General features: G+C 36.1%; 1 protein-coding gene across 1 annotated transcript in view; it reads left to right on the top strand.

Annotated features, from left to right (window-relative positions):
• The window catches only part of DEUP1 (deuterosome assembly protein 1), a 39672-nt gene extending 25988 nt beyond the window's left edge, over positions 1 to 13684 (top strand). Inside the window, exons 11-14 of the mRNA XM_054269890.1 lie at positions 568 to 767; positions 7132 to 7267; positions 12008 to 12049; positions 13514 to 13684. Coding sequence (XP_054125865.1) covers positions 568 to 767; positions 7132 to 7267; positions 12008 to 12049; positions 13514 to 13684 — 549 coding nt within the window. The remainder of the gene's footprint in view (positions 1 to 567; positions 768 to 7131; positions 7268 to 12007; positions 12050 to 13513) is intronic.
• The last annotated feature ends 1305 nt before the right edge of the window (positions 13685 to 14989 follow it).

The raw sequence follows: 14989 nt of genomic DNA, 5'->3' as shown, positions 1-14989 counted from the left end.
TGCACCTGTGGCTTGCACTTTCAGTATTTTGCCTTGCACTCAGTGTGGGCTAACCCAGCTGAGCAGCAGGGTTTAGTGACAAGGACAGAGAGCACTGGGCTAATGTGAAACTGAAGGTGACTGTCTCAACACACATATTAAATTGTGCCTGTACACATACTCTGTATCTAGTGTAGTAATGAACTATAATTTTGCTTGTTATTTTTGGAGGAATTGTTACTGGAGGGAGCAGTAGAATCTGCAGCTATAGCTGTTAATGTCATCAGTTTTACAAAGCAAGCGATAAATTTACAACAATAATATTTTGAATGCATGTTTGCTGAGAAATTTTAATTTGTTTTATTGTGTTATAGAGGCTGTTATCCCTTCTTTTCTATTTATCTACTGTGATTTTTTTTTTTTTTCTGGAGGCAATTCTCTTGGTTTGCCCTAAATGTTGCATGATTATATATGGTAGCTAGGTCTTTTCTTTAGCATAGAACATTGTTTTGTGTTTGCTTGTTAAAAATATACCCATTTACTGTGGAAAAAATAACTACTTAATGATGGTATTATCTCCTTTCACAGTGTATAGATTTATGTAACAAAGAACATGGAAATTTCACAGCTTCTGTTCACAAAATGAAGCATGAGAATTTAAGACTACAAAATAGCCTTGTTAAACCACAAAATGACACAGGAACATCTATACTGAGTTGCATGGATGCATGCAGAGAAACAGAGCACAGCTGCCAAACCCATTCAAAGATGCAAGAAAAGGAAGAGAGGTAATATTTAGATTGTACACATTTATGAAACTTCTTGTAAGTGTTTTGGAAGGTCTGACTGGGCCAAACTGTCAAGTTTTTTGCTGTTTCTGTTCATTCAGAACTCCCACCAATATAACTATCAGATCTAGTTAGTATGTTTGTAAGGACTTCCTGCATTTTTCTGCATGGCTAATGGAAATTGGCAGTAAATGAAGTCCCAGAAATGTTTAATATCTGTTTTAGTATTTATGACATGAAACTTTAAAACTTTTTATGTGCTGCTCAAGCTATTCTCAGTTCCAGGTTTTGCAAGATAGAGAAAACTGTATTTTTTACTACCAAATAAAAACAAGACAAGGAAAGGCTAGAAAAATCAACATGAGTGTAAACTTCTAGACAGGAGGTTTTCTTAATAAGCAGTTTGAACTATAGGCCCTGCTGAAAAGCTTTGTGTCCTCCAGTTTCATTTGTTGGAAGTTTCATTAAATATGTTTTAAATGCCTTATCTGGTTTCAGTGTTCTTGGGTGACCTGATTTTGAATTGAAACGTAATTTCAGATGCTCTGAGTAAGTCATTACTACAATAAACTCCTTGTTAGGGAAAAATAATGAGAACATTCAGACTCATAGAAAGCATTGTTGTGATGACTTTCTTCTTATTTCCCTGTATTCAGTGAGCCAATGAATTACCTTCAAACATATTCTAATCATGCCATTGCAATTAAAAAAAAAACAAAAAACAACACCCTGCTAAACAATATTTCACAGTACAGGAAAATAAAATGAATAGGAAGCTAAATATGCTGATTATTTGTAATAAAGAACTGACATGATAGCACTAACATGAAATAGTTCTGTGAAGTAAAGCTGAAAGAGTTGGAGCCAAAATTGAACATGTTAAGATTTCAAACTCATACATCTAGGTTTTGGCAAAATTTAAAAATATTTTCTTTCTGCAAAATAGAGCAGCATCCCAGTAAATGTAGCTCCATAGCCTAAAATTTCTTTTTAAAGAGTGTTGCTTTGTGTTGGAGATAGCATTCACGTGTATATAAAAATAAATAGATATATGTGTATATATATATATATATATATGCATATACAGAATGCATGAATATATATACATACAGATACACCCATCTTTGGAAGTGGCAGGTATGGCTGATTTCCTATGAAGTTTGAAATTATGTTGAAGATGTTGGTGAAACAAATACTTGTAAATCAAGATACAGATTATTCTGCACCAGTAGGTCTCATAACTTAACAAAATTGGTCAGTGCCATTTTTGGTCATGCTTCAACTCCTCTAAAGTGAGGAAAAAAATAAGACTTTTTTCTGCCCATCTTCTAGGATTCACACTTGCTGTACATAAGAGACCGTGAAATTTAATTTATGAGAACATAAATATTTGATACAATAGAATTATGCATGTAATTTGCAGGACTGTGATTTCATAGCTGTTGGAAGATCAATCAAAACTGTGAGAGAGACACCTGTGAGATTTGACCTTTCTCACAACAGAAATCGCAGCCAGACTACTGAACACAATATAAATTATTATTATTATTGTAGCTAATATCATGAAACAGATATATTGAGCCTAGATTTCAGGATCTAAATCATTCATTAGAATTCCTAAATGTAAAGCTATTCAGATAAATAAATACACAGATTTTAAAACGTGCAAATTTGACATGTACTGTGCAGCCAGTGTTTTTATGATTGGGCCCTCTCTGTACTATAAGTTCTTGGTTCCCAAGCAGGAAACTACCTCAGAAAACTAAAATTTTTCCAGAAAACTAAAATTAAATTTTCAACAATCAGATGTATGCAGATAAACTAGGAAGTTGATATTGGTTAAGTTAAAATCTGGGGTATGTTTATTTTATTCTGAGCATAAACCCTGTTATTTCTGGTTTAATTTGCAGTTCTGTTTCCATGGTAATTGTGGCACTGGAGAAAGGGCACAAAAGACTTTTTTATATGGTAAAAAATGGTGTTTGTGCAAGGGGCAGGTGTATATTCTACAATAATTTTCAGTTGTGTCTCAGTCAGTACTGGAATCCTGGGTACGGGCACCATCGTGTCTTAGGGAGGAGACCTCTAGAGAAAACACAGGAAATTGCAGGAAGTTATACTGGCAATCCAAAAAGCAGAATGATTTCTTCTTTCTTTCAGTATACAGTAAATTTCTAAATATTAGAAAGTAAGATATGCAGAAATAGCATCTTTTTGCTAAAAAAGGACTGTGCCCACATTCTGCCTATAACCACCTTATTTAATTACTGTTTTCTTATGTAATTATCTTACTTCTAATTGCCATTTACATAAGTTTTCCCCACTCTCAAGATTTCAATCCTTTACTTAGCCCTTGACCATATGCAGTTGATTTAAATTTGTGCATGGTCAAAGAGAACTCTCTGATGAAGCTGATATGTTCAGTTTGTTTCTTCCAAAATTAAAACATACCTGTGAGTTATGAAATGAAAAGATATTTATTTTGCACAAAAATATGTACAAAAAAGGTAACTGATCAAGCCAAAGTGCACTTCCATCATGTGGAGAAAGTGAAGGGTAAATTCTAAGGCTTAATGCCTGCTGAGATAGCTGGAGATCACTTAATGGATGTGTGTTTACAGTGAGTATCTGTGTTCAGGAGGTTTTTGGAGATCATACAACTCTTAGTCACACCACTGTATCAGTTACGGCAATAGATAAAGTGGAAGCAGTGAACACAATTCTTCAGCAAAAGGCTTTTTATCCATTTTAAAATCAAGCTAGCTGTTATACTTGCCAGGTTAAAGCAATAACACAAATTCTTGAAGACATTCTGGCCATTAAAGATCAGTAGTTTTCTTTCTCAACCCTGGTCATGTCAGCCAAGCTGAGTAAGGGATTTGGGGTTTTTGCATCACTGAAGTCATTGACTGCACAGGGACCAGGCAGATTTTATGTATGAGTCAGGAAAAGTAGATCCTGTTTAAATTTCCTTTGTGAGAACACTTATTTCACTGCTTGTCCCCTATGGCACCATGTCAACAGTGATATTATTTGTGTGGCATGTGTACATGTTAAATACTCTATGACTAATCCCACCAAAAGCATAAGTTGTTCAGCTGCAGAAATAGTGTATTTGCATTGGTAGAGTTAACAAATAGACAGCTTTTCACAAATGTGCAGATTGTATTTAAAGTAGATCTGTGTTCTTAGATATTATTTTGCACATGAACTGGTAGAAGTTTAAACCACAACTGTGGAAACCATCCAGAGTAAAGGCCCAGTATCCCTATGAAATTACCTCAATGTAGGTGTCATGTTTTTCCAAAATACCAAGCAGCCCCAGCAACCCTATGGATTACACTAGGAATGGGAGAATGGGAGTTCCTTTTAAAAAATCAGTCCTTTTTTTATTTTTTTACTTTTTTGGGGGGGAGGGGAGGTGTGGTATCTGTTTTGATTATCTAAAGGTTACCATAACCCAAGTCAAGCAGGCACTCAAGTCTGAAAATTCTGTTCTTAGAGGAATTATAACATAACAGTAATAATTTTTATTAAATACATAAAGAAGCAGTTCTGGCGGGAAAAAAAAAACCACAGATCACACAGACTTTACTATGGGTTTAGAGAGAAAATTACTTCCAAAAAGGTCAGAACATGAGATTTTTAAAAAAACCTGTGATTTTATTATTCATGCCATCTATCTTCAGTTACGGCAGGCTTTTTTTCACAGTGCCCTTCATCAACACTATAGATGGAATTGACTTTAAAATAGGGAGAAAAATAAAGAAAAAAAGTATTCTCCTGTGCCCAAAGAGCAGAATATATATGTAAAGAAAAGCATGAAAGAAAGGAAAAAACTCTGTATCCACAAAGGTAAACATTTTAGGTGCTTTAGAAATCTGGAAAGTTTGGTGAATAGTCTGAGAGAGTTTTATGTTAGCATGTATAATAATAGTATTATTATTAGAGTAAAAATAAAATTATAGTAACAAACAGTAATACAGCGTCATGCATATAATTTTCATTGCCATAGCATTCAGGTTATCTTAATCGCAGCTCCTTTTATAATCAGAGAAAAAAAATATTTTCTTCATTAGTTCTCTGAGTTGTTCTGCACAGTCCCTGTGCAGAATACTCAGTTTCCTGGTTTAGGGCTGTTGGGGTTTAACCTGGCAGGTAAACAGCACACAATCACTTTCTCATTCCCCCACTCACAAGGAAAGAATTGGAATTTTAAAAAAGTGATATTCATATGTTGAAATACAGTTTAATGGGACATAAAAATAAGGTAGTAGTAATAATAAAAACGGCAATAATTAAATAATAATAATGCTATAATTAGAATATATAAAACAAGTGATGCCCAGTGATAACAGTGCAGTTGCTCACCACCTGTCATGATGCCCAGGCAACCTTCCCCCAGCTTTTTATTGCTGATCCTGCTCCCATATGGTCTGGAATATCCCTGTGGTCAGCTGGGATCAGCTGTCCCAGCAGTGTCCCCTCCCAGCTCCTTGTGCACCCCCAGCCTTCCCTCTGGTTGGATGGGATGAGGAGCAGAAGAGGATTTGGCTCTATGTAAGCTCTGCTCAGCAGTGACTAAAACATCCCTGTGTTACCAGCACTGTTTCCAGCACAAATCCAAAGCACAGCCCCGTACAAACTACTGTGAAGAAAATCAACTGTGTCCCTGTAAAAACCAGCAGAAGGGCTTCTGTAAAAGCAGGTCCATCAAGGCTCCACAGCCACTCTCTCCCAACACCAAATATTTAAATTAAGGCTAGAAAATGATGGTGTGATCTTTCTGCAGAAAACACTGTCTTCTCCCTGCACTTGGCAAGTTCTTTTTATTTAAAAAGAAAAAAAAGTACTGACTAGCACTGCATACTCTTGAATATTTATTAAATTATATTTTAGTGGCAGAGAACATGCTCTTAAAAAGCTTTTATAGCTGCATTTCAAGTTACTAGAGTGTTTTAGGATACTTGCAACGATAGAATCTGTTCAAACTGCTATTATGTTTTAATAGTTACCTCCCAAGATTAAAATTTCATCATAAGCACAGACCTCAATACGATAGAAATTTTTATCTCAGCTAGAAATACTGTAACATAAAATTAATAGAACCTGAAATAAGTTTTTTTGCATGTTTTGGTATGTAATACAAGAAATGATGCCATTGAAAATTAGTGTAATTTTGCAGACATCTGGGCAAGTGAGTCTCAAATTTGTCTGCTTTTATCAATACAGTATCAGAATTGTTCAGTTAACTATTTTGGGAATGGGAGGAAAATGGCTTTCTTTTTTTTTAAGTTGCTACTAACCCTAATAGTTTTTGCTTTACAGAAATACAAATGATTAGAAATATGTACTTGCACACCAATTCTGATCACTGAGATCCAAGAGTTTTTGAAAATCCTAATAATATAGGATTTAAAATAGTTTTTTAAGCTTGAAGATTTCATTTATTGTTACAAAAGAAAGTTATTGCACAATTTTTCAGAGAGTGCATTTTAAAAATCTAATAATTTTTATATTAATCTCCAAAGTGTTACCATTAAATCAGTGGCAAAATTATCATTGCAGTAAAAATGCAGAATCAAAGATTCTTGTACTATTTTTGTTTAAGTATTTATTCTAAATTCTAGCCACTTGAACATAGTTGTTGAAGTTACTATTAGATCAAAATTGACTAATTATCCAATCACTAATAATAGGTTTTTTCTCTCCTCTTGCACTTTCACATTTTAATTCCTCTATTTGTGTGGCTGAATTCACTCTGGTGCTTGCATAGCTTTTTCTACTGGCAAAAGGAATGGTAGCCATTAGCAAAGGATAGGTAACAAACACTTAAGGATAACTGGCATCTTCAATACCTGAGGTGAGTTTGTGTTTAGGCTCATTCTGCCACAGTTACATCAACCAAGGCAAGGTTCTTCAACCTAAGCTCCAGTGAAAGGGTTTAAATTAGGGTGGTTTAATTCACAGCTGAAGCAGACAGAGAAAGCACACTGAGAGTTTTACAGTAACCTAGGTGGAAATTGCTCAATTGCTGCAATTTGGTAATGCTGAATCTTATGCCCATGCAACTTCATGCATGAAGCAGTTTGAACAGCTAAGTAATCAAAACTGTGTCAACAAGTAAAATGAAAATTCCTTGGCTTTGCTGTGATGGCTTAAGAGTTTTAACTGGGTTTCATATGTAGATTTTTTTTTCTTTTAGATCCTTCCAAAAGAAAGATTCATGGGAAGTGGAATGTCAACAGACTGCTATGCTCACTGCTGGTGGATACCACAGACACTGCACTCCTGCTTTGTATGGCCACTGCAATATCACTGGTTCAAAAAGTGATAGCACTTTATCTTCTCATCCACTTCACAGAGGCCATGAAAAGAAAATAGATTCTAAATCTCCCTTACCACCAGTGGGGTATCCTTTGGGCCTTCCTGGGCCATTTCCTGAAGTGACCAGAACAGGCAGCTTTCAGAGCCCTGCTGCGGAAGAAATCAAATTATCGGTAAGTAACTATTTTCCTGTAACACATATATTCTCAAAAATCCATCTGTGGACCAAATGCAGCCTTGGAGGAGCCAAAAATTAGATCACTCTTGTTGTCATTATTATTTATACAGTGCCAGCCCAGCAAAAATAGAAGTACCTTATCCTAACAGAAATGCTGTTTTTCTGGAGATTAAACATCCCCTACTGAGCCATATCTCTGTTATAATAACAGTGGTGATAATTACCTGCCATTATGTGACTGTGAGAAAGATTTCTACATTTTATTGGCTTCTATATTGGGGCACTTTGCTTTGTATTGCCTATATAAGAGCACTCTGCTTCAAGTGTATTTCCATAATACCTGCAAACTTACTGCCTTAAGTGCTGTTAGACAAATCAAGTTCCTATTTGATCTACATCTCTTTGACTGATGGATGAAATCAGAAAAATCATAGCAACTATTTTCCATATGTTAGCTATTGCATTTGAAAAGAAACAGAAATTATAAGTGCTGGGATCCTTATTTTTCTTGAAGTGAAAGAGTAATAGGACAGCATTCTTTCTTTTTGTCTTCGTAGTCTGGAGACTATCACCCTCCATGACAAGTGAGACAAATCCCACTTTGCCTAAGACAATTTAAGAAAATCTTTCCATAAGTATTTGGATTTAGAGCTCCCTTTAAATTTAAGATTTTACCTCTTCATTAGTATTTTCTCTTCTACCTTAGGCCTCCACTACCGGCCACTATTGTTTTGCACTTGACAATTAGCACCTTCCTGACCTCAAGACACAAAAGCATACTATCAGTGAGCAGTGAAACTAGGAATGTCAGTGAGGAATGAGCTACAGGCCTCCCTCTGTCCAGCTGTGATGCATGGATCTTTGTAACCAAGAGATTCTCAGCTGCAGGGCTCTGGCTGAACCTATAGAGGCAGAAGAGGGAAGACTTCTGCATTTATTAGGGGGGATTGACAGGCTGTGGTACCTGTGGTTGTTGTACCCCGGTTCTGCTGTCCGCTTCAGAAACAAATGCACAGCCTTTGCTGTCAGAGATGTGGCTGCTGCAGAACTATCTCCATAGTCCAGAACATCACTGGTTTTTGGGAGGGGAGGTGTGGTATCTGTTTTTATTATCTAAAGCTTACCACAACCCAAGTCAAGCAGGCATTCAAGTCTGAAAATTCTGTTCTTAGAGGAATTATAACACAACAGTAATAATTTTTATTAAATACATAAAGAAGCAGTTCTGGCAGGAAAAAAATGTGATAGGAGGAACTGTAATGATGGTGTGCTTGTGAAGAGGGATTGCAGGGTAGCCCTTCACTGACCGTGGTCCATCAGCTCTCCAGTAGTCTGAGAACACTGAGAGCCATGTTGTCCCCGGTACTTGACCTCACTTCCATTTTATATTCTTATGTTTCACAGGAACTTGAAGTAAACAGCTTCTGTTTTCTTATGGCTTGAGAGTTTTCCTCTTTAAACTGCTAATCATGAAGAGTCATTTGGACTTATCCAGATGAGTCTGATAAACACCAGTTCTTCTCTCTTCTGTCAGAAGTGTCAGACAAAGACATCAAATCACAAAGCTTCTGTTTCCAGACAGCCTGGAAAAAATGTACCTTCTGAGACACTTCTGTAAGCTGCAGGGAAACTGTTTCCCAGCTGGCACTCAGGCCAGGGTCAATGCCAAGACTTTCCAGCTGGTGTCTGGGCAAACACATAACAAAACTGTTAAGCAAGAGATATTTCTCATGCAGAGTCTAGGTTCAAATCGGTGGCATTGAAGCAGGTACAAGTTCAGACCACTGAAATTAAATGATCACTCAGGCTGACATTAGATACCACAGCTTTAGTGCAGAAATCATTCAACAGTCTGTTACTCCAGAGTTCTGTGTTCAAATGCAAAGCTGTTCCAGTGAAGAGAAAGAGGGAGGAGAATGCATAATATGTTAAACCAGAGTTCTTTGACTGACTTCTGAGGTCTTCAGGGGTATAGAACACAGGACCCATGTGAAATCTCCAGTATGTTCAAAATTTCTGAAAATCTTACAAGCACTAGTTTTCTGAAGAGTATTTGTAGCACAAAGTGAAAACGTCCAATTTCCAGGTGATGTCCTGATACCTACCAAAATAACTCTTGGTATCGAGGGAAGAGAGAAAATAGTCTGTAGGGCTTTAGACAGTGACTTATGTCTCTCTCCCGGTAAAGAATCTTCAGACAGAGATTAGTAAATGTTCCACTGCAACCTCTGCCCTTTCACATTCTTACTTAGAGGTGACATGTATAGAAAGAGTCATAGAAAGCTCAGCTGGGATTCACTGGAAATTCCCATAACCCCAAAAGTTCTTGTTTCAAGGGTTTCCAAATCTAGGGAAATACTTTTTCCTCTAAACACTACTTTAGGGTTTGCTCTCTTTCTGAAATGAACAACTTCAGAAAATGATTGGTTGATCTTTTAGTCAAAAGATCAACCAATAAATAGTTTCTCATGTTTCTCTTGAGATGATAGACAATTGTTTGTTCTGGCTTTAAGGCTTGGAAATACAAGATTTAAGCTGTAGTAATTAAAATTTAAATTAGGCATTAGGAAATTTTCTAACATTAGTATGGGAACTCGCTTAACAAATAGATTGCAATGAAAAGTTGTGGCAATTCCACCCCTGGACATCATTAGGAATTATTTTGACAGTCTTGATCCTACCCTGAGGCATGCTATAGTCCATGTCTCTCACTCCTAGGTATTTCTATTTCCTAGCTACGCAGGCCCTCTGAAAATCTTCCTGTGTCACTCAGCAATTTTCTAGGCATCTCAAATTTAATTTTCATATATGAGCAGAAGCGCGTTTAAGACGGCACCTGCTGCCTAACATGTATTGCAGTGTAGGGTTAGAGGAAACTGCTCCCAAAACATCCCAAATTTAGTCATTGTGAAACTAAAATTAGCCAGACCAATTTCTACTCTTGGTACTACAAAATCTTTCCTGGAAAGCAGAAGCACCTAAACATGAGAAGACTCTTAATACTGGGATTTGACAGCTCATGATTTGACCAGTAAATGCTAAAATATCCCACGTGTTAAAGCTTTCTTGCTGCCTTGCTGAAGGTGCATCCAAGAATGCTGGGACAACTCATGGGGCAAGTGAGAGATTACCTCTAGGCAAATTAATTAGGCAGTTCTGTCTCTCTCTCTTTAAGAGAGCTAATTTCCTGAATGGCTCCTCCCCAGCAATCCAGAATGAATTCTTAACCATTAGTTCTTATTTAAGGAGAAGACATACTTAGCATATATTTCATCTATAGAAATATGCATCTCTGTCAGGTGCATTCCTTCCTTTCCAGCAAATGATGAGGCAGAAAGGTGTTTCTCATTACTGGTATACACCAAAGAAATATGAGATCAGCTGGCATTGTAGAAATGAAAATATAGAGTCTTCCTTGCCTTATTACCCAGACAAGTTAGATGGAAAGCTTATTATGCACCCATCCCTATCCAGTTTCAGTTAGAAACCCAAAAGACATAAAAGCAATAATATCTGAGAAAAAAGAAATTCAAAACCAAGAACTATGAATCTTATCTGAGACATGGATTAAAGCCCTTTCTTTGTGGTTTTTCTTCATCAGAGGCCAAAAGTAAAGACAATAGAGAACAGAATGAAAGAATAGACTAAAGGCTTGGAATGCAAAATGCTGCTAACAAGGAATGTTGCCTTTTAGACTTGCTTAGATAAAACCATCTCTCAAAGTGCATGAAAAACAATGCATTAGGGACCTATCTAAAATCATAGCCTGTGATGTCTGACCCTCGAGTCAGGAGCTGTGGGGAGCCATGACCTGCTTATACTAAGTGATAAACATTCTTCTCTCAACTCTGAGGAAATTCAGAAATGTCTCTTTCAGAGTTTACAGTGTATTTCAAGAAGAAACACATCAAAGTACCAGTTGAAGCAAAGGACATTTAACAATTTGGGAAGATAGCTGGATTGTGAGGCCAGTCTGTTTCCAATGAGAAGTCAGTAATTCTAAGCATCGTTATCCTGAATCTCTAAGAATCTTTTCTAACTAGATTTTAATTTTCTGAGACTGGCACCTGTGTAAATCTGCAGTCCACAAGGAAAAGTCTAACATGACATTTTTCTCTAGGGGATGACAACTCTTAAATTTGTATTTCAGATTCAGATTTTCCCAGTTTCTCATGCTTCTCAATGAAAGTGTTTTATTTGCTCAGCATTGAATCAACAATTTCATTTCTGGTATGTAGTAAGGGGAACACATGGTGATTCTTCAGGAAAAGCCTCCAAATTCAATGTATTCTCCATAATACAAAAGCCTTCTTCAAATAATTTAAAATAGTACTAACAATTCTGTCACTGAGTCTTGACATCATGAGGAGATGTATTTGTGACCTAGCCCATGAAGGAATAAATGGCATGTAGCCATGGCATTCAGCATGTCAGGAAAAACTCTTCATATGGGAGCAGTGATAATTTATGAATGGGAAATCATGCATGTGTTTATGAAGAAAATCAAAGGCAGGTGATGTCCCTCCATTTTCTTAAACTTTAGAGGATTGGTGTTCTTTCTTATTCTTGCTAGTACTAGGATTGAGGTGTTATGGTAAAAAATGATCCATTACTTTTAGGTTTTTTTATTCATACATGTCAAATTAAGTCACTTTATCTTGCCATCATTTTAAAACATTCATTTGGAGGGATTGAGAAAAGGAAGATTCTGCTTTTTCTGTGAATTTCATTTTAGGAGCCCTATACATCAGGAAGCCTCTCTCACTCAAGAAGGATGGTATTAAACTCTGAATTTATTTCCAGCTATCACTCACGTCTGTACTTTGAAAAGAAAAGGGGTTTCGTATAGGAAATCTCTACATTTCATCTCAGAGTCTGCTGCAAAGGGTTTCAATGGATTGGTGCTTTAGAGCATTTTTCTAGTTAGTATCTTTTAGCCTTAAAAGCTGCTAAAGAGCAGTTTTCAACAAACTTGAAGTCCAAATCTGTCTCTAGCTTCTGTGGAAATACAGAATACCCCATTCTGATACAGTGGAGCCTGGAGTAAAAATTGGCCTTTTCCACAGACCATCTGAATATTTGAATTCCTATTTGATGTTCTCAACTAATGTGAGAATGTGAGAATCTCAGCTATGTGTTATAGCTAACACATAAACTTCAAACATTTTTAAATTCTAGAAAAAAAACCCTGAAATTCTAGATTAATAACTTAATCAGTAGCAAAAGCTATTTAAGATATTTTTAACTAAGATTAAATATGTCAATAATTTTTCCCAGTTTATGACAATATAAAAAGAGAGGATTACCTCTCTTTTTATATTAAAGCCCCTATAATAAGTTTTTTCCTCAGCCAAATCTTAAAAAAATCATGTCATAAAATTGCATTTATCTCTAAAAAAAAACATTGAATGTATTTAAACAGGCATAGTATCATTCATAAAAGAAAAATTATTTCATATTTCTATTGATAAAGATATTCCAATGAATGCATCTTAGGTATAAGCAAGAAAATTAACAGAAATTGGTGCTTAAAAATTTAGAACTTGTTCCAGCAAAGATTCACACATGTCCTTTGCTTTATAGAACTCTGCATCCCATGACAACCATCTAAAGGCTGATTTTTGGTACGGTTTCAGTCTGAGTCTACTAAATGCTCATTAAATGGAAAGAAGATTTTTCAGTGAATTACTTACAGTGAACAAAAATTTAGTACATTCTCCAGAATGTCAGGGCTTGTAGTTAATAGTACTGAAATGAGCACAAGTTTTCTTCCTTTCCTCAGAAAGCATCATACCACAGAAGCAGAGAGCTAAAATTACAGGAGACAATCAGCAGTATCCAAGATAATTATACTCTGTCATTCCAAAAAAGATTATTGTCCTCTGCCCTGGTCTACATTATACAAATAACTAACATAATCTGTAGTTGATAGATTTTGGAGGTTCTGCAGCAGTTTAATTCTGTCTAGTGGGATATTTAAATTTTTAATGGCCAAGCTATATCGTAATGTTATGAATATCAGAGATAATCAAACACGACGTTCAGTCCATGTCATTTAGGCACATGGATGCCTTTAAAAATGTATGCCTTTAAAAATGGTGCTTTCTTGAAGAGGTGTAAAGCATTAGAGTGTTGTTAGCTGCTGTAGGTCAAGGTATTTTTCACATGTAGAATTTGATAAGGCAAACACTTGTAGCACTTGCTGGTTTTTCCTAACCATGATTTTCTATTCATTGCTCAGTCTCCCCCTGAGATGTCTTTCCTTGCAACAGCAGAAAAGTTCCTTCAAGAGGAAGAGAAACACGCCAGAGAATTTGAAGAACGTTTAAATTCACACCTTGAAGAGCTGCAAAGATATTCTGAAAATACTCTAAAAAAATATGCCAGGATGCAGCAAAGCAGGCATACTTAAGACAGTCACACAATTAAGAAAAACAAACCAAGTAATCACTCATGAGTTTCTCAGAACTAAAATCTGCAACTAGCTGGTTAATGTATTTAGGCACATTGCCAATAGCATGTATTTGTAACACCAAGTTTTCAAGAAAATCATCATTCTCCTACAGATTTAAGTATATTGTAACTTGAGAATATGACAAAATAAACTCTGAACATATTCTAAATTATACCGGTGCGTTTTGCACAGTTAAATTGTGTGCAGCAGAGACCCTGTTGGAGCACTGTAAATTAAAATACTTTAAATTCTGTAATGTACAGAGGGCTAATAAGTGGAATTATTCCCTTGAAATTAGAATCAATTAAGACAAATTCTCTGGATTGTACAGAAAAAAAATAAAGGCCTTTAACCATGTCTCAGTTCCTGGCATGAAAAGCTTATCTATGCTCTGGTGGTTCTTGGCTGCCCTGGGCCTCTGGAAATGCTGCTTTGTGAGAAGAACATTAAAACACCAAGCACATGTTTTGAAGCCACCCATATTTCCTCTTTTACCAGACCTATGGACTTCACCTGGAGCAGAACCTGATCTCAGGCACTTTCTATTTAGACTTTACAATTTTTAAAACCTGTGTTTAAAAGCACCTATTTTGGATTGAAGCTTTGTTCCCACGTTGGCTCGTTGTTTAACTGTATTGGAACAGTGAGGAAAAACTTTAACTTCACACAACATGTGATCAGTCTTAGGTAAGGCTCTAAATTCTTTACATTTTCCTACATCATAGGAAAACATTATATAACCAAGCAGAGTTAATTCAACTACATGTGCCGAAAATCTGCATAATATTGAGATTCCTTTTATTTGCAATTCACACTGAATTCTATTGCTGTGCAAGCGAAACAGAAATTACAGACACTGTTGATGAACCACCAATTTCAGTGAATGAGATACTGAAGAACTGCTTTCCACCATATACTGTTGCCAACTTCCTGGGAAAATCTGGATAAAAATAATACCAGGCTGTCAAACTGCTCCAGTTTGTGAGTAAAAGAAGTCTCATTAATATTCAGGACCATGGCTAAAATGTAAATTGTTTTTCGATGCTATATTTCCACTAAGACAAAATACACTACATCATACTTACACAAAATACCAAGATTTTAAATACCAGTTTGGCTCAGCTTGCAGTAAAATGAGCAATGAAGATGAGGACATCAAAGAACCTTTTACAGGAAAATTCGGGAAAATTACTAGACTCAGCTGGAGGAACAAGGACTGAATAAAAAGATGACGGAAGGACATCTGAACAAACTAAATATATA

The sequence above is a fragment of the Melozone crissalis genome, unplaced genomic scaffold (assembly GCF_028551555.1).
Source record: "Melozone crissalis strain CALT ecotype California unplaced genomic scaffold, PUWL_Pcris_2 ptg000008l_1, whole genome shotgun sequence".
NCBI classification, from domain to species: domain Eukaryota; kingdom Metazoa; phylum Chordata; class Aves; order Passeriformes; family Passerellidae; genus Melozone; species Melozone crissalis.
Note: the sequence above shows the minus strand (reverse complement) of the source record. Positions and strands in the feature narration are given on the sequence as shown.